The 22,259-nt window shown below is 55.9% G+C and overlaps 1 protein-coding gene across 4 annotated transcripts in view; it reads right to left on the bottom strand.

Annotated features, from left to right (window-relative positions):
* Positions 1-22,259, bottom strand: part of KIRREL3 (kirre like nephrin family adhesion molecule 3) — a 557,121-nt gene that overhangs the window by 29,619 nt on the left and 505,243 nt on the right. For all 4 annotated transcript variants that reach the window (XM_059930073.1, XM_059930070.1, XM_059930072.1 and 1 more), the window contains exons 6-7: positions 10,433-10,590; positions 1,592-1,742 (exon numbers count right to left, since the gene is read on the bottom strand). In XM_059930073.1, coding sequence (XP_059786056.1) covers positions 1,592-1,742; positions 10,433-10,590 — 309 coding nt within the window. The remainder of the gene's footprint in view (positions 1-1,591; positions 1,743-10,432; positions 10,591-22,259) is intronic.

Below are 22,259 nucleotides of genomic sequence, written 5' to 3'. Positions count from 1 at the left end.
CTGAGAGAAGTCTGCTCTCTGGCTTCCAAGACGGGCTCTGGAAGCCCCAGGACATGGCCCTTGCAGACCCCAGATCCCTGGAGAGCCCCGTGGAGCACAGAATCCAGACACTTAGATGAGCCAGGGCTGTTGGGAGGTGTTTCTAGGTGGATTTGAATTAAAATGAGTAAAATGACAAGGAAGAAACAAATGCCAGCCTGCAGCTCTGGCCTTGTCCTTCAGAGACTCCAACCAAAGCCACCAGCTCATGACGGCCTCATGCTCTGTGGCAGGGAGGGGGGTTTAAGAGAAGAAAAGTCGACTTCCGGGGGCTGACACTTCCAACCTAAGCCAGTCCAGTATGGAGAGCAAAGCTGCTGGGTCCCTGTGTTGAGCTCACCTTTGTTCCCCGGGGGCCGACGGGTACATTAGAGAAATTTTAGACCTTCAGGAGTCTCCTTTAGGGACGTTGGGAATGCAGTGCTGGAGGAGCTTTAAAGTGTCACTGCTCACGTGCGTCGTAATAACTGACCCTGGCTGAGGGCTCCCGGTGTGGACGTCTACAAGAGGAGTTCCCAGCGTGGGCTCTGGAGAGCTGGCTGTCCACCTCAGAAACCCGTGTGGCCTGGGGGCCCTCGGTTTCCCAGATAGGGACCACAGTCATACCCTGGTCCGGGAAGATCCCACATGCCACAGAGCAACTAAGCCCGTACGCCACAACTACTGAGCCTGCGCTCTAGAGCCCGCGAGCCACAACTACTGAGCCCACGAGCCACAACTACTGAAGCCCGCGTGCCTAGAGCCCGTGCTCCGCAACAAGAGAAGCCACCGCAATGAGAAGCCCATGCACCGCAACGAAGAGTAGCCCCCACTCGCCACAACTAGAGAAAGCCCGCGTGCAGCAACTAAGACCCAATGCAGCCAAAAAAAAAAAAGATTACATGAGATAATACGGGCAAAGTACGAGCTGACTGAGTGATGACTCCTCTTTGTCTTCCTCTTCTCTCCTTGACCGACCCTTCCAGGACAGGGCCTGGTGCCGTGCCTCCACTCTGGAGCCCTGGGTGCCCCTTCTGCTGCCAGCACCTCTGCTGTGGCATCCTCTCCAAGGGAGGGTGTGAGGCCGCCTGGCTGGGCCGGCACTGCCAGGGCTGACCACCCTATTTGTTGGTGTGGAAGTTCTACCTTATACAGGTATGGAAATGGGGTTTCAACTTGTCGTTTGTAAAGGACCCTCATCAGTGATGTTTTCTTTTGTTTGTTTGTTTGTTTGTTTTTTGGCCGCGCTGCGTGGCAGGTGGAATCTTAGTTCCCTGACCAGGGATCGATCCCGTGCCCCCTGCAGTGGAAGCGCAGCGTCTTAATCACTGGACCGCCAGGAAAGTCCCCAGTGGTGTTTTTAAGAAGAGTGTCACCCTCATTTCTGACAGTAAGAAGGACAATATGGTCCTTTGGGTGCCCATACAAATCCGCGAGTCCCCGGGGCGGACTGACCCAGGTCCTGTCTCCAGCCCTCCTGCAGGGGTGTGGCTCTGGCCTGGTTACATCCCCGCCCCGTGCTCCGGGCAGGGGGTGCCGGGTGGTCCCTGCCCTGGGCTGGGTCAGTACTCACGCTGGATGTCGATGGTGACCGAGGTCTCCTTCCCTCCGGGGATGGCTTTGTTGGTGGCTCGGCACACGATGCTCTGCCCGTTCTCCACGTCGCCGGGGGAGACGAAGAGGGTACTCACAATGCTCTCACGCTTGCCGTCGCGAAGCAGGGTCTGCAGGGGGGAGAGAAGGCCCTTGTCACTTGTCACTCGGCTGGGACGGCCTGGGTGGGTCGGGGAGGACACGTGCCAGTCTCGGAGAGGAGGAGGGAGCCCTGTGGATGGAGGTGGGTCAGCTCAACACACCCAGGGGAGCCCGTCTCCATGCAGAGCCAGGGGTTACCCTTGGCTCCCCGGCCCAGCTGAGTGCTGGGCTTCGGCTGGAAAAAGGAACTGGAAAATTTTCCATCCTGTGTGAAAATCAGCCTGGACTTGCCCACCCTGACACATAAAAGAAACCAGGCCGGGCCTGACGGAAACCAGGTTCTATGTAGAAATGAACTCGTAACTATTCTGCCTCTGGTCTGGGGGTGTCTCTGGGTCTGCAGGAAGCTCTGAGATGGGGGCTACATGCAGGTGCTGTGGCCCCTGGGGATGACGCAGGCTGTAGAAGGGGGTGCAGTTTGGGGGGTGGGGGTAAGGGCGGGGCTGGGAGGGATGTAGGCAGAATCAACGCACACTGAGCATTTCATTACTTTACCTGTACAAACCCTTTCAACGTTTCAATCGTTTCACTTCCTGACCTCATTAGAGCTCGGACCAAGCCACAGGCGGGACAGATGCCATCGTCTTTCATTTGACAGGTGAGAAAACAGGTGTGATCAAGAGAGGCTATGGAGCTTGATCAAACTCACTTCAAGTTGGTGATGATATAAGTTAAGAGGGTCCTGGAGTGGGTTGAATAGTATCCCCCCAATTCATGTTCACCCAGAACCTCAGACTGTGACCTTATTTGGAAATAGGGCCTTCACAACTTAGTTAAGTAACTGGTAATTAGTTAAGGATCTTGAGACAAGATCATCCTGGATGTAGAGTGGGCCCTAAATCGAGGGACTGGTGTCCTTGTCAGAAGACGAAAAGACACAGGGAGAAACAAGGAAGGGGGCCATGGGAAGACGGAGGCAGAGATTGGAATGATGCTGTCACAAGCCAAGGAAAGCCAGGAGCCCCCAGGAACTGGAAGAGGCAAGAAGATTCTCCCTCTGGGGCCTTTGGAGGAAGCACAGCCCTGCCCACACCTTGATTTTTCCCCTCTACAAGTGTGAGACAACACATTTTGGTTGTTTGAAGAACCAAGTTGTGGTACTTGGTTACAGCGGCCCTAGAAACTAACGTAAGCCTAAAGGTCTCCTGTCTTCCCCGTGACCATGAGGTCATTCCTCACAGCCGCTGTTCCCCAACATTGCCGCTAGCCCCTCCCTCCCCTGAGCCCCCTTCCAGCTACTTCCCCATCCGTTTGCTGGCCTGCACCTTGAGCTCCCTGGTGGCCCACGAAGGTGGGTGCATACTGGGGAGGTGCAGTGTGCAGGAGGGTCACTTCAGGGGATGAGGTGGGGAGACTGGACTTGCTCAGTACAGAAGGAACTTGATCCTGCAGCAGGCAGGTGCCGGATGCAGTCTTACTTTGCCATGACTGGAGCCAAGGAATAGATGGACAGACTCTACTTCCTCAAAACCTCCCTGAAACTAACCATGACATCCTCTCTAATCCTCACAGGACCCTGGAAGGAAAGGTCTCCTAAATAACGGAAGAGAAAACTGAGTTCAAAGTGAGTCAGGAACTTGCTGGGCAGGGCTGGGATTTGCACCGGAGAATGGTGAGCCCGGAGCCCATGACCCTCCCACTGCAGCTTCCTGAGGACCTGGAAGCCGGGTGGTGTGATCCCCACCTAAAGGCGGGAACAGTTAGATGATGAAGTAGCCTCCGAGTTTAGCAGTGACGTGCAGGCGGCTGGACCCTGCCTCTAGGTCCTCAGTTCAGTACCCTCCAACACTAGGAGAACAGGACGGGCGCTTCGGTCCCGAACAGCGCACCCTGCTGTAGACAAAGCCACACTCAGATGCCGGGAAGATCCGCGGAGCGGGGCAGCAGTTCCGGCCTGTTTCTCCTCTGCTCTAGAACAGCCCGGGCGCAGGCCTGCTCCCGTCCATATTCTCTCCTGGGACGTGGGGTGACGGTCTCAGCCCTGGGCAGAGGGATCTCGGAGAGGGGCTGGGGGAGGGTGATACGGTCAGTCCCAGGAGCCGGTGGGGTGAGGGTCTTGAGCTCAGCCTCGGGGCCGGGGCGCTAACCTGGACGCCGGCCCCCGGGGGTGGGGCTTGGCGTGCGGGCGGTGTAGCCCCGCCCAGCCGGAGCAGGGAGCTGCGGCCGCACCATCGTAACCTGCTGGCTCCGGCTCTGCTGACCTCACGAGTCTATAAATAGCCAAGCGATAATCAGAACAATTTCCTGGATGAAAATAAGACCTCGGGGCTGGGGTTGAGGAGGAGGGTGATCGTATTGTTCTTCCCCCTCTCTTTTTCTTTACTTTTCCGTGGTGCTAACAAGGGGCATTTACATAAATTTTACTCTGCCAGGACCCCTCAGATTGATCTGCTGGAGGGTTGCAGGGCCGGTGGGAGGGGAGCCGGGGGCCCGAGCTCCTAATTAGGCCCCTGACTGCTGCCAGCTCCCCCGCACCCAGGGCGCTCCTCGCCCAGAATGATGATTAATGACATATTTACTGTGTCCGGGCGTGTGCTTTTCTGGGAAATAAAAATTCTGGTTCAAGTTGTTTGTTCCACCTAATTAGAGAAGGGGAGATGTGTTCATTAAACCGGGGGAGAGCTCAGCGCCCGCTCCCCAGGGGGGGCCCGCAGCTCGGGGGTGTGAAGGCGCGGCCACAGCGCGTTCCTGGGAAGGGAGCCGAGCTCAGGGCGAGGAGGGGGCCTTGGTCTTCCCACCCTGGTTTTCCTCCTTCCCTCGTTCGTTCCTTCCGCATCTCCTCCCCTCTCCTTTCTTTCTCTTTTCTTTTCCATCATTCCTCTCTGATAAACCTCCACTATTCTCACATGCAAATGAAACCCTGGGACTTTGTGGCGTCCAGGTCCAGGCCAGGTGGACACTCTCTCGTTTGCTGATTCTTGTCACTTCCCCATCCTCCCTGCCCCTTCCCTCCCCTGAACTTGGCTCTGGGGACACACCTCCAGGCCGCCACCTTCTGCCTGAGAAACCTTCATAAGCACGCACTCAGCTTCAGGAGGGTAAGTGGGTTATTAGCGGTGAATCACTGTTTCTAGGGCCACCACCTCCAAGGCCTGGGGCAGTGTTCCCTCCAGCTTGGTGGGCACTAGTGTGACCCTGATGGCCTCTCCTGCGGGTGCCACCTGTGTGTGCAGATATGGACCAGGAGCGGGGCCTATATACCTCACCTGCACAGGGGTGAACACGCCAGGGCCTGTGTGCATGCCCACCGGCCTCTGGTCCACTAACTGCTTCCAAAGAGCCTTCCCGACTGCCCCAGTGTCTGGGGGAGGCTTAGGGCTCATGTCTGGACCCTGCCTGTGCTGTGCTGCTTCCTGTCTGTGCATCCAGCCCCCCGTCCCACCCCTGAGGGCAGGCGCTTGGCATTCAATTGGCAGTGGTAGTGGGGGAGCTGGGCTGGCCAGGCGCAGACTGCACCCTGTGTGAGGTTATCCAGTGTGGGCAGCTGCCACCACTCTGCTCTTTCCAAAGCCCCTGGAGCCTCAGCTGGGCAGTGGAGAGCCAGGCTGAGCCCCAAGAGCTGGGAGGCCTCGTGACCACAGTTGAGGGAGGGTGGAGGTTTGGAGGGAATGCAGTGGGTGGGTGGCCCAAACCTGGTGCTAAATATAGGATGTTCATTGATATGCAAACAGCCTGGAAAGGGCTTGAGCCGGCCTGATTGCCTGGCAACAAGGCCTCCTCTCTTCTCCCTCCTCACTCACCTCCCCCACCTGCCATGTCCCTCAAGTTTTTTTAATCATCTCTCTGCCTCCCCTTCTTATAAAGCTGCCTGGGGACTCCATTGGTGCCTGTTATGTGGTTTGAATGAGGGCTGTCAGGGAAGGTGGAGATTTGCATGGTGCCTTTTGCCCCAGACCCTGTGTCCTCAGGGACCAACCCCCAGTTTGGTTCCCTGGGGCCAGGAAGGATGCTCTTCACAAAGAAGGCCAGGATGAGTGGCAGCTGCACACCAAGCAGAGCCTCTTGGCCCCTAAGATGGACAGATGGGATGGGGGTACTGGGGTGACTGGTGGGGAGAGATTGCAGAGCTGGGCCCCAGTGAGGGCCCAGCATGGACCCTAATGAGGCTCATTGGTCCTGGGGGTGGGTGGGTGGCCCCTTGGGCAGGCAGCAGTCTGAAGCTGGAGGAAGCAGAGGGGTAGGGCTGGAGGGTAAGGGGCTTCAAGGTAGAGATGTACACGACTGTACATCCTAAGACCAAGCGACCCTCCCCCTGTTCTGCGCGTCAGGGTCAAGGCCTCATCCCCCAGTGTGGCAGCTGCTGGGGTAGTAGCAGTTGGAGCAGGAATCTGGCTCCCAGGGAAGATTTCTCTCTGGCCTCAGCCCAGACTGTCTCCTCTCCTCTTCCACAATCTGTCCTGCCTCCCCTGGTCTGCCTTCCAGATGAATGCCAGGTGGCCTCCGTTCTGGTGCCAGGCCCGGAGAAGACGGCCTGAGGCTGGGTGTCCAGGAAGAGAGGACTTGGAGAGAGGCCCTGCCATCTACTCCCCTGCTTCTGCAACCAGGCACCTGCCGGGAGCTGCGGGCCCTCCCCCAAGCACCCGGGCCACGAGGGCTCTGGCGGCCGTGGGTTCAGGGAGAGGCCCCACAGCCTGTGCTGGTGCATCCTCTTCCCGAGGATTCTCCCAGGGTGGGGGACCTAGCCATCCTCTGTGATGCCATCCTCAGTCCCACCAGCCCATCCTTCCCCTGCTGGCCGTACGGTGGAGGAGCAAAACGAACACCCCACGAAACCTGGGCTGCTGTGTGACCTCTGGGGAGGGAGAACAGGGTGAGCGAGACGGGGCTCTGGGAGGAAGGGCCCAGTAATTACAGCGAACATTTACGAAGCCCTGACTCTACGCCAGGCACTTTACACAGTGCTTTCAACACATTATTCTTTCTACGTCTCAAAGCAATCCTAACAGGGGTCCGCGGTTATCGTCTTCCCATTTTGCAGATGGGGAAGCTGAGGCGGAGAGCTGAAGTTACCATAATATGTGATGGGGCTCAGGTTTGAACCAAGTGGGTAGGACCATGGGGCCTGCTCTACTATGACACTGTCACTCTTACCCAGGAAATGTGGTTGGCAGGGTGCAGCATGGGGACCTCGCGGATCAAGTGAGCGAAGGCAGTGATCCCAACAGCCTTGCTTCCCCCTGCCAGGCTCTCTGCTCATTCAAGCCTCACGACCATCCTCTGAGGCAGGTGCCATTGCTCCCATTGTCGAGATGGGGTCTCTCAGGCACAGCAAGGTTAGGGGGCTTGCCCATGGTCACAGAGCTAGAAGGAGGCAGAGCCTGGATTCAGGCTTCCCAGCCCCCTGGGCCCACGGGCTTAACCACCCACCATGTGATAAATACTGAGGCTTCAGCTATGAGGGCTTTCAGGGCCGCCCTGTGGGATTTTTTTCTGTAGACGGTGGACCCTCCTTGACTGTGTGTACTTGTGTGTCCTCTCAACCTCTCTCTCTCCCTGTCTCTCTGTCTCTGTGTCTCTCTCTCAGCTGCTCATGCCCCCGGCCCCTTCTCTTGCATAGCCTGTCTGGGGCTGCTCTGCCTTTGGGACATCAGGAGTTCCTAGGTCAATGGCACTTGCAGTCCTGGGGAAAGAGGGGGCAGCAGAGGGCTGGGCTCTGACAGCCCCCAGAGCGGACTCCATATGAGTATGGCTGGATGATCCAGCCTTCTCCGTGTGCCCCAAGTCACAGGTTTATAGCTAGTCAGAGCGGGCAGGCCCCTGCTATATATAAATTGTGTCTCCCCCCAGAATTCATATGGTGAAGCTCTGACCCCCAATGGCACATATTTGGACATAGGGCCTTTAAAGAGGTAGTTAAGGTTAAATGAGGTCATAAGGGTGGGGCCCTAATCCAATAGGACTGGAGTCCTTATGAGAAGAGGTAGAGACACCAGAGATCTCTCTCTCTCTCTCTCTCTCTGTCTCTAAACACACAGAGGAAAAGCCATGTGAGGACACAGTGAGAAGACCGCTGTCTATAGGAAGCCAGGAAGAGAGGTCTCACCAGAAAGCAACCTCACTGGCACCTTGGTCTTGGACTTCCAGCCTCCAGAACCGTGAGGAATGCATGTCTGTTGTTTAAGCCACTGGTCTGTAGTATTTTATTCTGGCAGCCCAAACAGACTAATACAGAGTGTCTGATCCAGCCCCTTTGTTTTACACAGGAGCCTGAGGCTCAGGGAGTGACTTTCCTGAAGTTACACAGTAGGGATGGATCCCAGGTCCCTGGCTGGTGGTGCCATGTTCCTGTCGTGGGCCGGTGGGAGGGTGACAGGGTCAGGTGGGGCAGAGGGTGGACCGTGGCCTCCCTGCTCTGGTCTGCAGGGGCACGGGGCTGGGCTCTCGGAGGGGCCTTCCCCTCATGGACGAGGCCAATGTGCTGGGGGCAAGGTCCAGCAGGGTGACCCGGACCTTTTTCTTCCCCAGATGGGGGCATGTCCTCTGAGGGCAGAAATCTTGGCAGGGGCCAGGCTGGTCCAGCTTCAGGGAGGGACTGGACAGATGCCCAGACTGAAGGAACACCCCTTTCCTTCTTCACCCTCATCTGGATGATCCATCCCTGTGTCATATTTTTGTATTTCCTAACACAACAGGGTGGCTCCAGCTCTAGATGTGAGTGCGAGATTTCTCTCACAGTAAAGCAGCTTCCCCCTGGATGGACTCGTGCCCGAGGGAAGGCATTTGTCCTGGGTCTAGCACCAGCTCTGGGTGGGGGCCAGGGGCCCAGGCCTCGATCTGCAGGCTTGGAGCTGACTCCTTGGCTGGGTTTTCGGCTTTGGACAGGAAGGACACTCCCTCAGAGGAGGGACGGTCCTATCTCGTATCCTCCATGGATGGTGGAGGCCGTGCTCATCTTTCCGGGGCCCAGGAAGTTGGTGCACTGGGAGTGGGCAGCAGGCCATGCCCTTCCTGCTCTCTGAGGCCAAGGAGGGCCCAGGGGAAAGGAGAGCCACGGTTCTGGAGGCCTGGGCCTCCCGCCTCAGAGACTGATCCAGTCTCTGAGCAGCTGCCCATGTGTCTGAGGCTGCACGGAGAGGAGAAACAGGCCCGCCGTTGTGAGGACGGTCATCAGGTGAGAAGGGCCGTCGCTTCCTTTGTCTGTAGGTCAGGGAGTCGGACCAGCCCTCCCCAAGGTCCCGTTCATCTTTAAAGGCTCCGTGGTATGTCAAAGCCGCCTGGAACTCTACTCACAGCCTCCTGGAGTGGAGTTTGGTGGGAGCTGTTTTAAAACGTGCCCAGGATTTTGTTTTTATTCAGGGTTGATGAGGCTGACAGATCAGGAGAAGATGGCCATTGAAAAGGTAGTTTGGGGAATTCCCTGGCGGTCCAGTGGTTAGGACTCCGGGCTTTCACTGCCGAGGTTGTGGGTTCAGTCCCTGGTTGGGGAATTAAGATCCCACAAGCCATACAGCACGGCCAAAGAGGAAAAAAGTAAAGGTAGTTTGTTACTCAGCTCCCTAGAGGAGGGGGCACACGACTCCATGTACAGCCCTGGCCCCGCCAGGATGCACCGGGTCGGTCAGGAGGCAGAGGGAGCGAGGGGAAAGCACGGGTGCAAGCCTTTACTGTGGTTTTTGGGGGAAAGAATGGACGAGGCAGGGTAAGCAGCTGAACGGGACTAGGATTGGAGGGTTAGAATAATTTCCGCGGGCTCTAGGCTATAGGGGTGGTCTCTGGTTACCTGGTATCCAGCTCTGCAGCGACTTAGGGTAGGGGGAGAGCGCCTGGGACAGCAGGAGTCCGATAGAGGAGGTGGTGAGGATGTGGACTCAGGGTGGTTTGGTTTGCATATTAGAGGCCTGTTCCCAGCTGTTTGCTCTCTAGGGATTAGCTAGCCCTAGGAGGGACCATCCCTCCTCAACTACAAGATGTCAAAGCATCATGAAATATAGAAACTAAAACCATGACAAATACAGGGGCCAGTTCAGGGCCCTTCCAGCTCATGGCACATTGTGTGAATTAGAGAAAAGCACCTCAGCCGGTAGGTACAGCAGATGCAGGGCTTGGTAAGGGATTATGGGCTGGATTCAGCACCCCTCCCCCACCCCAAGCCAAGCACCTGGGACGGGAAAGAACCTAAAGAGCCTCACCTTGCAGCTCTGGGAAGGTGGGCAGATTGACTAATAAAAATACAGACATCAGTTAAATTTGAATTTCAGATAAACAATGAATAATCTTTAGTATAATTATGGCCCATAGTACGGCCCATGTAATACTTGGGACATACTTACACTGAAAAGTTATTTGTTGTTTACCTGAGATGCACGTTTAACTGGACATCCTGTATTTTATCTGGCAACCCTCAGCCCTGGCCACCTCTGTCCCTGAGTCCTCTCCTCTGACCATACTCTATTCTTAGGGTGACCAAGCTCAGCGATTACCCCAGGAAAGAGAGAAAGTGGAGGAGAGACAGAAAAGGTCAGATAAATAGAGCCAGAGCACGAGAGAGAAAAAGAGAGAAAAGGTGACAGTGCGCGCGAGAGAAAAAAGACAGAGAGAGAGAGACAACGAGCCAGGAACAAAAGGCGACAGAAAGTCATACAGGCAGAGCAAGAGCTGCAGAGAGATGGGGAGAGCCGGCCCCTCCTGCAGCCCCTCCCCTCCTTCCACCCCGCCTCACCTTGGAGTAGGTGGCTCCGTTGATCACCTCTCCCTTCCTCAGCCAGATGATGGAGGCTGCAGGCTTGGCGTTGTCTGCATGGCAGGTGAGGTTGAGGGGGTCCCCGGCCCGCAGGCTGATGACAGGCCCCCCCAGGATGACGGGGTCGTCGGGTGGCACTGCGGGGAGAGGAGGGGAGAGGTCAGGCTGAGGGCGTCCCTCCCCTCGGGCAGGGCTGGGTGGATGTTATGGAGCCGATGACAAACAGTAATTATCATTCTTTAATAAAATGTATAATCCCCTTGTAGGATAACAATAACAGCAACAACGGCAGTAATCCTGACACAGGCATCGCGTGTTTATTTGCAGAGGACTCTCATGTCATCATTTCATCCCGCGCGGCAGCCCGTGACGGGACAGGGCAGGCGTCATTAGCTGTGATTTGCAGATCGGGAAGCACGGCACGGCTGCCTGGATCAGATCATTCTTTTTAACTTCTCTCTCCCTCTTTTAAAACAAAGCAGTGTCACATCTGTCGTCTGATTTAATCCTCACAACCATCTTGCGAGGTAAACGTTATTATCCCAATTACACAGATCTGGAAACTGAGGCTCAGCAGGACTAAGTGACTTGCTCAAGGTCACACAGTGCGTGAGTGGCAGAGCCAGGGCTGGAAGCAGGTCCCCTGACACTTGGAGCACCAGGCTGGCTGCTTCCCTTGCAGGGGACAGGTGACAGGCAACCTTCCAAGGCTGAGACAGTGTTTCAGAGGGCTGGGCATCTCCTTAGCACTTTATTTCTCCCTCATCCCAGAGTCAGAATGAATCTCTCTTGCCTGGTCCTTCCACCCCATTTCATAGCAGCGTGGTCCCCGCCAAGAGACGGGGACTGCCAGGAGGAGAGTGACGCCTCCCATAGCGCCCGGCACAGGGCCCGGTGCCTGGTGGAAGCTCCATACACGTTTGCTAACTCCAGTGCAATCACGCCTTTGATCCCCATGACGACCGTGGGATGCGGGATGGGCAGTTATGATGATGTATGACCATTGTTCGGAGAAGAGACACAGAGAAGTTAAGTGACTGGCCTAAGGTCACAGAGCCTCTTCTGAAGTTTGTGCTTGTGGACACACGAGGGTCTCAGGCCTCTGCTTTCCCTGCCTCTCCTCCCTGGACAAACCAGAAGGGGCAGGGCTCCTTGGAGACCACCTGAGGAATCCCTGGCCTTCTCACCCAAGGAGGGGCTGGTCAGGAGGGCTGAGCTGCGTGTTTGCTCAGTGAATGGGTGAAGCGGTCATTAGGTGAGAGTTGGGGTCCTCACACAAAGGGCCTTCTTTGCCCAGTAGCCAGAGAAAGTCCATCCTTCCAGCCAGGCCCTGTGCGACCTTCTGGGCCCGTGGGCAGGAAGGCAGCCTCTCCAGGCAGTGGAGGCACGTCCAGACCCAGCAGCTCTGCCTTCCAGCCCCTCCCCACCCAGGGCACCCCCAGCAACCTGCTGGCTTCCCTCCGCTCCCCAGGGCCCATCCCTGCCCCCGCACCCGCCAGGCTCCTCAGGAAACTCCAGGAGACCCTGGGGCCAGGTAAGTACTTGAAGCAGCATGCCTCCAGCTAGTGGCTCTGCCCCCTCCCTTTCCGGCCTCCAGGACGCCTAGTTCAGAACTACAGCCCCGGCGAGTGCCATCCCCCAAGTCTCTATTTCCTAAGGGAAAAAAAACCCTTCCGGCTTCCAAGTTGCTCTCATCAGCCCCAGGACTCCACCGTGATCCTGGCCCAGGGAGGAATTCGGCCTCATTCAACCCTGCCCAGCCTCCTAGGGGGGGCCCTGGGTGCAGGCAGATGGTGGGTGTGGGCCGGACACTAAAGACAGCCTCCTACCCCACCCTCCCTTTACACCCTCATTAGTGCCAGAGGCCTCCTTGGTGCTGTGCGGCCAGAGAGCCACAGGGAGGCTAATGAGGACTTTACAAGTGCTGGGGAGGGGATTTTATCGCCTTGCTTTGGGCCGGCCCTTCCAACAGGGAGGACTGGGCCGGGCTCCTGCCCCCTCCCTCCGTGGTGGCGGCTTTCTCCCCGTGAGCTGTTCGATGGATGTGCTCAGGCTGAGCTTGCTGAGGGCCAGGGAGACTGGAAAGAACCATCCGAAGCTTCCGGAACAGAATCAACACCTGGCCATCCTGTCTCCGTGGCCTCCCCAGTGCTGAGCCAAGGGGGCGAGATTGTGGACGTGCCCTAAATCAGAGGCCGAAGCGGGAAGGCAGTCCCTTGCCCAGTTTTATTTCCTCAGATATAAAATGTGGAAGTACAACAGGGGATCTGGAACGTTCCCCCAGCACTGACATTTGTTGGGCCCGAGACAGTGGTTCTCACTGCAGTTTACAATATTCTGGGGGAGGTTTTAAACGTCCCATCGCCAGGCCACACCCTGACCAGCTGAATCTCCATTTCAGGGGGTAGACCAGAGCATCAGGGCATTTTAAAGCTCACAGAGGATTCTGCTGTGTGACCAGGTTTGAGAACATAGTGTCTCTGGGCCTTTGCTCAGTGTAACCACCTGTGATCACGCACGGAGACAGAAGGGGCCTTTCCAAAGAGCAAATGCAGCGAGGGGCCGGGCCCTTCCTTCCTGCTTCTGGAGTGCTGTGTTTGGAATGTCGGGTTAGAGGAGGGGAGAGGGGAGTGGGGCTGTGCTGTGAGATGCTTAGGCGCACGTGCGTGCACACCCCCCCCCCCCCAGAATGGGCCCTGATTACATCTTCCCAAATAAGTGGTTATCACGCCGGTTGTTCACGTAACCATGCATTATGGATAGGCCTTCGCCTCGGTGCACACCAGATGGGGTGGGAGGGGGTGTGGATGGGGGCTGGGGTGGGGGAGGGCGGGAGGGGGAGGAGGGGGGAGGTTTGGGGCCGGCAGGCTGAATAGAAATCAACAGTCGCTCCTGGCAGCTGTGGTCCTGACAGGAGGTGGGGTGACTCATTACATCTCCATTCAGACCCGGGCCGGAGCTGGGGGGCCAGGAGGGGAGAAAGCCTCGAGCAGCCCGAGCCTGGAGATGCATCGTTATCCCCCTCCCAGGGTTGGTTGTTATTCTGAACCACTATAGAGCTTGGTCTCCTAATTTTTAATCACAGGGAAGGTGGAAGCGTTAGCCTTTTGTGATTAATCTGGAGATGAAAATAGTTGACTGTTTTGGTGTTGAGCTTGTTGTCGGTCAGGAAAAGTGCATTAACTGTTGGGTGGCTGAGGCCTGGGAGGACTTGATGGAGCCCAGGCAGAGCGGGTGCCAGGAGCTGGAAGCCAGCCCAGGGCTCACACCTTCCCTGGGACAGGGGCTGGCTCCGGGGCGCTGCTTTTGAAAGGGACACATCATGCGAATTAGGGTTCTACAGTGTGTGGGGTGGGTGCCTGGCTCTTTGCCGTTTACCCTCCTGTCATCCAGGATTTGGGCAGGCGGCTGGGGGCCTTCCTCCTTGCTCTGCCCGCCTCTGGCCATCAGCCGTGTAGACAGTGCCACGTGCGTGGGTGTACAGTGTGGAGGACCGCGCTCCCTGTGTGGGAGGGAGCCCCTGAGGACTTTCTCCCAGCTCTGCTGCCCAGGGCAAGCGGGCTTCAGTGGAGAGGCGGGCAGGGGGGCACGGGAGGTGTGTGAGGCCAGAGAGCACGGTGGCCGCCCAAAGTCACAGGGGGCGAGGGTAAGAGGCTGGGGAAGTGCATCCTGGCTCCACCTGCGGGGTAAAGCTTTCATCTGTTTTATGTACTAGGGTTCTTTATACCATTTTACAGCAACAAGAGATTCTGTGGCTAAAAGTTGTATGGGACCGATCCCCAGCCCCACAGCTATCTCTAAGACGTGCTCCTGTGATCAGAAGGCCTCCTGCAGTAGAGCATATGCTAGGGGTGACCATCTGACTGTCCTTCCCGCAGGACATCGGCTGGACGGAGAGCAGAGTGGAGCTGGGCTCAGAGGGCTTCCGCCTCATTCTGGAACTGCTCACTGCCTCTGTGCCCAGCTCATTTGACTCCTTGGTCTTGGTTTGCCGGGTTGGTCAACCTTGCCCGAACAGGCTGGGAAAATTCTCTCGGTGCCAGGCCATGGGCAGCGCTGTGGGGTTTCCTCCAAAGTCCAGTTGGTCACCTAAGTGGCCCCCTCCAGCCCGCTGGACTTCCAGGGTTCCCCAGATGCTCCGTCAGCCCAGATGGTTGGTCCCCAGAGATGGGGGATGGGACACATCTGCCAGCAGAGGCCAGCAGCCCGGACACGGAGCTTATGTTGCCAGGGGCAGAGGTGGGGCGGTCAGCGGGCCATCCCCCCGCCCCCATCAGTACCGGGAGCACCTCGTAGACGCTAAGCTCTCTGGAGGGCAGGCCCGGGTCTTGTTCAACTCATGTGCAGTGCCTTCTCCACAAGTGGGCTGTTCAGATACAGTCTGGTTGTGTCACTGCTCTGTTCCAAGCTCTCTGGGGCCTCTGCACTGTCCCTGGAACGTAATCTGAAATCCTCTCTGTTGTCTATAAGCACCTGCACCCCTGGTCCTGGCCTGCCTCTGGGACCCGGCTTCCTTCCACTCAGCCACTCAGCCCTCACCACGCCCCGCCCCAGGGCCTTTCCATCTGGAATGTTCTTTTCTGTGTCTTTGTCTTGCTGGCTTCTCCTTGTCAGTGATGGTGCAGCTTAAATGCCACGTCCTCTGCGAGGCCTGGCCACCCCGTGTAACAGCCCCTCATGACTCTCTGTCACACCAGCCCCCTTGCCTCTTTATCACCGGGTTCATTTGTATCTCCCCTTACGGAAAGAAGGCTCCCTGACAGGAAAGAAAGACCTTGTCTCTCTTGGTCACTAGATCAGTGCCTGGCACACAGTAGGTGCTCAGTAAATGTTTGTTGAATGAATAAATGAAAGATCCCTGGGTGAGGGGTCTGGCATGGGCGTTTGCTTCCGAGGCCAGCAGTTTTTATGCTGTGTGTGTACGGCGGTGGGTAGAGTTGGGGTGGCGGGCAAAGAGGAGGTGCCTCCCACCCCTTGCGGGGACAGGAACTCCCTGTGGTGGGACCTTGGGGAGTGGTTGCTTCCTGCCGTTTCTAGAAAGGAGGAGCCCAGGCGGGAGGGCTTGGGGTGGTGGGGTGGTTCTCGGCGTGCTTTCTCGGTAGCACCAGACCCCTCGGTCGAGGAGGGACCCCGTCTGATTTGTCTGGGTCATAGGCTAGGGGGAGGTCTGCGGCAAGCAGGGTGGCAGCTCGGAGGGCTTCTGGCTTGGAGGGAAGAGGAGGTGTGCCTTCCACGGTGCTTTTCTCTGCTTTTAGGGGTCAGTGTTCAGCCCCAGGCCCCAGGGAGTCAGGAAGGGGTGGGGAGCGGACTGAGTTTGTGCTGGGAGTGGGGAAGCTGACTGGAGGGGAGGGAGGACCCCCAGGGGCCTCCGAGCTCATCCTAACCAGCACCTCCCACACTCCAGAACCTTCCTTCCTCCCAGTGTCCCAGGTGCACGGCCAGTGTTCCTTCCTTCCCTCCTGAAGTTGATGTTTCCACATCTTTCTTTCAGCCTCTTTCACGCCCCAATCTGAGCCCATAGTGGTTGAGTAAAGCCAGACGCAGCCTGCCCTCTTGAGCTGGTAGGGTGAACTTTGTTACTCAAGGCGTGTGCCCGGGATGGAGCTGCAGCCTCCACATCACCCGGGAGCTTGTTAGAAACGCAGGCACTTGTGCTTCACCTCAAGAGCTCCTGAATCTGGATCTGCGCTTAAGAACGACCCAGATAATTTGTATGTACATTAAGGTCTGAGGAACGCTGCTCTGGAGGGCTCCTAGGATGATTACAAACCGATAAGTGCTTTGAAAAAAAGGGGCATCGGACAGTGAGAACACGTGTGGGGACCTCTGTGCCTTGGTTGGTGCCTTTCCCTCCATGACTTCCTGCGGTAGCGTCCTGCTCACTAGACACTAGATTTAGAGGTGGACCCCAGTATGAATGTGTTTCATAACAGGTTCCTTTGGGACTTCCCTGGTGGCGCAGTGGTTAAGAATCCACCTGCCAATGCAGGGGACACGGGTTCGAGCCCTGGTGTGGGAAGATCCCACGTGCTGTGGAGCAACTAAGCCCGTGCGCCACAACTATGAAGCCTATGCTCTAGAGCCTGCGAGCCACGACTACTGAGCCTGAGCGCCACAACTACTGAAGCCCGTGCGCCTAGAGCCCGTGCTCTGCAACAAGAGAAGCCACCGCAATGAGAAGCCCTCACACCTCAGAGAGGAGTAGCCCCTGCTCGCCACAACTAGAGAAAAAGCCCGCATGCAGCAACGAAGACCCAATGCATCCAAAAAATAAAAAAATAAAAATAACAGGTTCTTTTGCTTGGGCAGTTCTTTAACTTGGGATGCTGGGGTCCTCCTTCTCCTGGATCATTCTTACCCAGCCTCCCAGATTTAGCTAAGGGGTTGCCCAGTCCACGAGGTCTTTCTGGATCTCCCAGTTGGACCACGTGGCTTTTGTCTATGATCCCATAGCATCCTGGACATCCTTCTGTCTCAGTATCTCACCTCTGCTATGGAAATGATCCGAGCGTGTTTGCCTTTCCCTAGACTGTGCCCTCATCCGTCCTGGTCCTCATCACCTGGCAGAACACCTGCCGCTCCAGGGTCATCCCTTGTATGTTTGCTGAGCTGAACCTGGCTTGAGTCCATCCCTTTACAAGCTGTATGATGTGCGGGTGACATATATAATCTGACAACGTTTGCCCTCTTATCTGGGAAGTGGGGCAATAAAGATACCTGCAGGTTGTCGTGAGGATTACCTTTATGATATGAAGAATGAGGAGGGAGCTTTGTAAAGGGCTAGACAAATATTGATTATCAGGTCCAATTTTTAAGAATGACATTTAGTTTTGTTTATGTGGACGGCACTGGGCCAAGGGCCCTCTTGTGTCATTCTCAGTTTTCCTCGAAACGGGTGCTCTTAGGACCTCCATTTTATAGACTAGGAAACTGGGGCTCAGGGAGGGCAAATTACGTAGCTAGATAACACAGCAGGTAAGGGGTAGGGTTGGGATTGAGACCCAGGTTTGTTTGCCCCTGTGATATGTTCTGCCAGCATCAGAGCAGCACCCAGAGCCGCCCGTGAAGCTGGGGCTGTGCCTCACAGCCCGTCCCATCAACCCTCCTGCCCCAGTCCTGACTCTTTATCCCTATGCATTCAGACCCCGCACTCCCGTCCCCCAGCCTGATTTCCGACGGCTCGATGACGCACGGGCCTGACTCGCAGTTTGTGTTGGAGAGAGATGTCTGCTAAAGGAGAGGAGGAATGATTTCTGCCGTTCAGATCCACGCTTTGCTCACTTTTGTCATTCTGCCCTGTTGTCAGGTTCTGGGCCCCATGCGATCCCAGCCTCCTGCTTCCTCGCTCGCTTTGATGCGCCACCTAATGGCCAAAGTGCAGAACCGCAGTCTGTAAAGACACGACTGGGATGGGCCTGCTTTTTAAGGGTTGGCTTCTCAGGGCCAGCTCACTAGACGTGTATTCAGAAAATCCATATTGAGTATCTACTATGTGCCAGGCCCTGCTCAAAGCAGCGGGGACGCAAAACTCCTGCCTTGGTGGAGTTTATACTCCAGTGGGAGGGACAGACAATACACGGGTAAATACTCAATACAATGTTGGTTGGTAGTAAGTACTAAGGAAAAAAAAGACCAAGTGGGGGAATAGAGAAATCCTAAGTTGGCCTCTAGGATTCTCTTCTGGTTTTCTCCCATCCTCTCTGGTTGCTACTTTCTGTCTTCTTCCCACCCGTAACGGGTGGTCTTCCCCAGGGATTCTCAGGCCTGCATACGTCCTTCTGTACACTATCCGTGGAGAAGCACATGGCTTTCCTGTGGACTCAGACAACATCTGCACACTGATAAATCCCAAATAGGCATAACTTCTATTGGGGGGAATGGCACCACCATTCCATTACTGAAGCCAGAAATCTGCACGTCTTTCTGAATTCCACTCTCCTGCATCCGGCATTACGAACCGTCCTGGTTAATTCTCTGAAATATCTCTCAAATTTGTCTCTCCCTTTCCATCCCCAACAGTCTTCCTCTCTCAGGCCCTCATCATTTCTTACTTGGGTTACAATACCTAACACCTTCTGCTCTACCCTCCACACTGTTCCAGAGTGATCTTTGCAAAGGTTTGATATTCATCCATCCACTCAGTCATTCATTCACTCACCATTTGCTGAATTTCTAGCAGTCCTCTGATTAAAACCTTTCAAAGGTCCCCCACTGCCATCTGGATAAAGTCTGAACTTCTTGGCTCTTGCCAACCCCTCCTGCCTCATTTTCCATCACTTCTAATTTGTTCTTATGGATGAGAATCACCTGCAGCTCCTGGAATAAGTCACTCTTCCCCAGTTGTCACTTTCCCTTTCCTTGGCTAACTCGAAAGTCAGGCAGCTTGGCTTCACGTGCTGAGCCCTGCACTTACTAGCTTGTGGCCATGGCCAACTTTCTTAGCCTCTCTGTGCCTCAGTTTCCTCATTTGTAGAATAGAAAATATAATAAAACTAGATTTGCTGTGTATCTCCCAGGATCAAGTGAGACGCAGTGTGGGAAAACACTTTATCAATGGTCCAGTGTTGTAGAGAGGTTATTTGTTCTCCAAGCAGACTGGGCTCTTCCCTTGAAAGATGGTGGGCAGAGTGCCTGGGGCTTGTGAGTCTCATGCTCTGTTTCCCTGGGGAAGCAGAGGTCTCTCTCCGCTTTCCCTGCTCTGTCCTCACCAGACACGGGGTGAAGACCCTGCTGCTCCCCAGGGGTGATCTGCTGCCCTGCCTGCTTGGTCCCCTCCCTCTCCAGTCTCCCCACATGCTGTGCCCATGAGAGTGAGGCCGTTATGCTAGACGGCTGCAAAGGCGTACGTGCGCCACTGACCCCGTGTAGAGTCGAGGTGAGCACCTCCTCTGGGCTCGGCCAAATCGCTGGCTTACAGGATCATTAAGTTTGCAAAAGCTAACTGATGCACTCAGTAGTAACCTACTGTCCGGTGTGCTCCTGAAAGATGGCCCGGAGCTCTGGGCTCCTGTAGTAGTCCCAGCACTGGGCCCATGGCCGCGACCCTGTCTGCTGCACTCCAACCCTTTCCACCTCCGTGATGGTCGGGGACCGTCCCACAGGCTCCATCTCTGCTACTCACAATGTCCATCGCTCCCTGCTGCTCCGGGATAAAACCCAGTTCACCCGCATGGAGCGCATCCAAGGCTCTCTCCAGCTAGGCCTTCTTTCTCCAGCTCTCTCTCGTGTGCTTTCCTTGGACGGGTCTGTTCACCTCTCTGCAAGGATAGCCTGACCTTTACAACTACATGCTTAGGTTTGTGAAGTTCCCTCTGCCGAGAATGTCCTCATCCTGAGTCTTAACAGGCTGGAATCCCATCCTCTCTCCAAGCAGCTCAAAGGCCACCTTTGCCTTGTTAACTCTTGGTCATTCTTTACTGTCACCTCCTCCAGGAAGCCCTCTCTCAATCTCAGCCCTTGCCCTAAGACCATGTGCCAACTCCATGAGCTCGTGTGGCCCTTGGTGCCATTGCCGTCGGCTGCCCGACCGCTGTGAGCTCCTTGAGGACTGGCCCTCGCTGGGTTCTTCTTTCTATCCCAGTACTTAGTACCGTGTGCAGCTCAGAGTGAGCCTCAATAAATCTTGGTTGGCTGGTGCCTTGTCTGATCCCACTGAGCTGGAAGCAAACGTCCCCTGCTCCCTTAGCACTAGCCTTTTATGCTGGCACCCACCGTGGTCCCCGTTAGGTTGATCTGTGGACCTGTTTCAGGTTCCCTACAGCTCCAGGAGGAGTCTTAATACATCTTTGCATTTTTACCACCTCCTAGCATATTACCTTGGGTGTAGTAATAAGAAGACAACAACAACAACAAATAATAATATGGTTAACAGCCAGAACTCCAGAACTCTTCCAGTGCTATAAAAGTAGTCATTTAATCCTCACAACAACCCTATGCAGGTAGACGTGGTCATGCGTACTTTAGAGATGAGGAAATGGGGGCACAAAGCAGTTAGGTTTCTTGCCCAGTGTCACGCAGCTAGCAGGCAGCGGAGTTGGGAGACGTGCAGGGTTGCCAGATTTAGTAAATAAAAGTACAGAACGCCCAGATAAATTAGAATTTCAGATAAACTGCACATAATTTTTAGTATGTTTATCTGAAATTCAAATGTAACTGGCATCCTGCATTTTATCTGGCAATGCTATACATGTGTTAATTAGGTATATGTAATTTAATAAATGTGAGTGCCTTCCCCCCCTCTTCAGACCCTCTCCACTCCCAGTCAGGACTACCTAAAGAAGATTAGGGGTAAGATGCAAATTGGGTCTTTTTAAGATGTGTCATCCACGGATTCTGTGGTACCATCGCCCACACACTTTTCCTGGGAGGTTGGGGGTAGAAGGACAGGAGGGGAGAGGGCTGGAGGCTGCATTTCAGCTCTGGCCCTGCCCCCAGCCTGGGGGGCCCTGGACTAGCTGAGCTCAGGGGTCCCTGACTCCAGCGACTTGCAAAGGTCCGGACGCTGCGAAGTCCGCCCCTCACCTGGAGCTCCTGTTATGCAGGGAAAAGACGGGCGGCAGGTGCCTTGCGCAGGTGCCTTGCTCGGCTCCTGGCTCCTGGCTGCGTGACTGTGGGCAGTCGGCTTCATTCCCCGGGCAAGATAGCGTGGATGGCATAGATATTACAGTGTCTATTTCACAGGGCTGTGTGCTGATGAAATGGGTTAATACAAGTGCTTTGTCCCAGAGCTCGACACCACAGTAAGAACTCAGCCCTCATTAGCTCCCGATATGAGTACTGTGTGTTCAATAAGTGGACGCAGAGAGCAGCAGTTACATGTGAAATTGCTCCTTTCAGCCTCTTGCTCTGTTACCTCCTTGTTCTGTACCCTGGTCTCCGCCTCCCTAGATGGCCTGGTCAGCACCTTGCCTCAAAGCACCGACGAAACCATCACCATGGTGATGGTGACAGCAGGAGGTAAGACGCCAGGATGGGCAGGGCCCCCAGGGGGGAGAGACGCGGCAAGGGAGACATGCTGTAGGGACAAAGTCAAACGAAGTCGCTTGTCTTGCCCCTCAGATTAGGAAGGGTGTGCGCTCTGTTTATTTCCGATTACACCCTGAAAGGGTCTGAGCCACCCCATCTGCGAGGAGACGGATGTTTCCTTACTCCCGGGGACACAGATGAATCACAGGGTGTGTGCAGAGCAGAGGGAGGGAGAGACGAGGGGGAGCGGGAGGGTGGAGGTGGCGGGCGCCACGCAGGCAGAGGGGTGTGTGTCTGTGTGCGTCTGTGTGTGTGTGTTCACGGCGCAGGTGGGTGATGTGTGATGGTGTGCGGAGAGCAGGTGTAGCACCCTTTGGTGGCCAGAGGGAGAAACCAGATGGGAAAGGGCGACCTGTGAGAAGAGCAGCAGCAAGAACAGCGTGGGGTGGGAGAGCACGTGGAACCCTGGGGCAGGCGGGGGGGGAGGGAGGGGGGGCAGGGGAAAACACCCCTCCTGCCACGTGGGAGGTGGGTCATCCTGCGGAGGAAGGGACTTCTTCCTCTCCAGCTCGGCTGTTGTGCAGAGGGCCACAGGGCGGGCTGAATGCCCTTCTCAGGTCCATATCTGCTTTGCAGCACCTCCCAAAGCTCTCCAGCTCGTCCTGACCTTGACTTGACTTTGGGGTTCTCCTGCTCAGCATGGCTGGGTCTGGGGGAGAAGTCTAGCGTGGTGGCATGGGTTGCCGTTTACTGGTTTCAACCTCACAGTAACCTCATGCCTTATTCTACAGATGGGGAAACCGAGGCACAAAGCGGCAGACCCACTCGGAACAAGTGATAC

This window comes from Balaenoptera ricei, chromosome 8, assembly GCF_028023285.1.
Source record: "Balaenoptera ricei isolate mBalRic1 chromosome 8, mBalRic1.hap2, whole genome shotgun sequence".
NCBI lineage: Eukaryota > Metazoa > Chordata > Mammalia > Artiodactyla > Balaenopteridae > Balaenoptera > Balaenoptera ricei.
The sequence above is the reverse complement of the archived record's forward strand: the minus strand, read 5'-3'. Positions and strand labels throughout refer to the sequence as shown.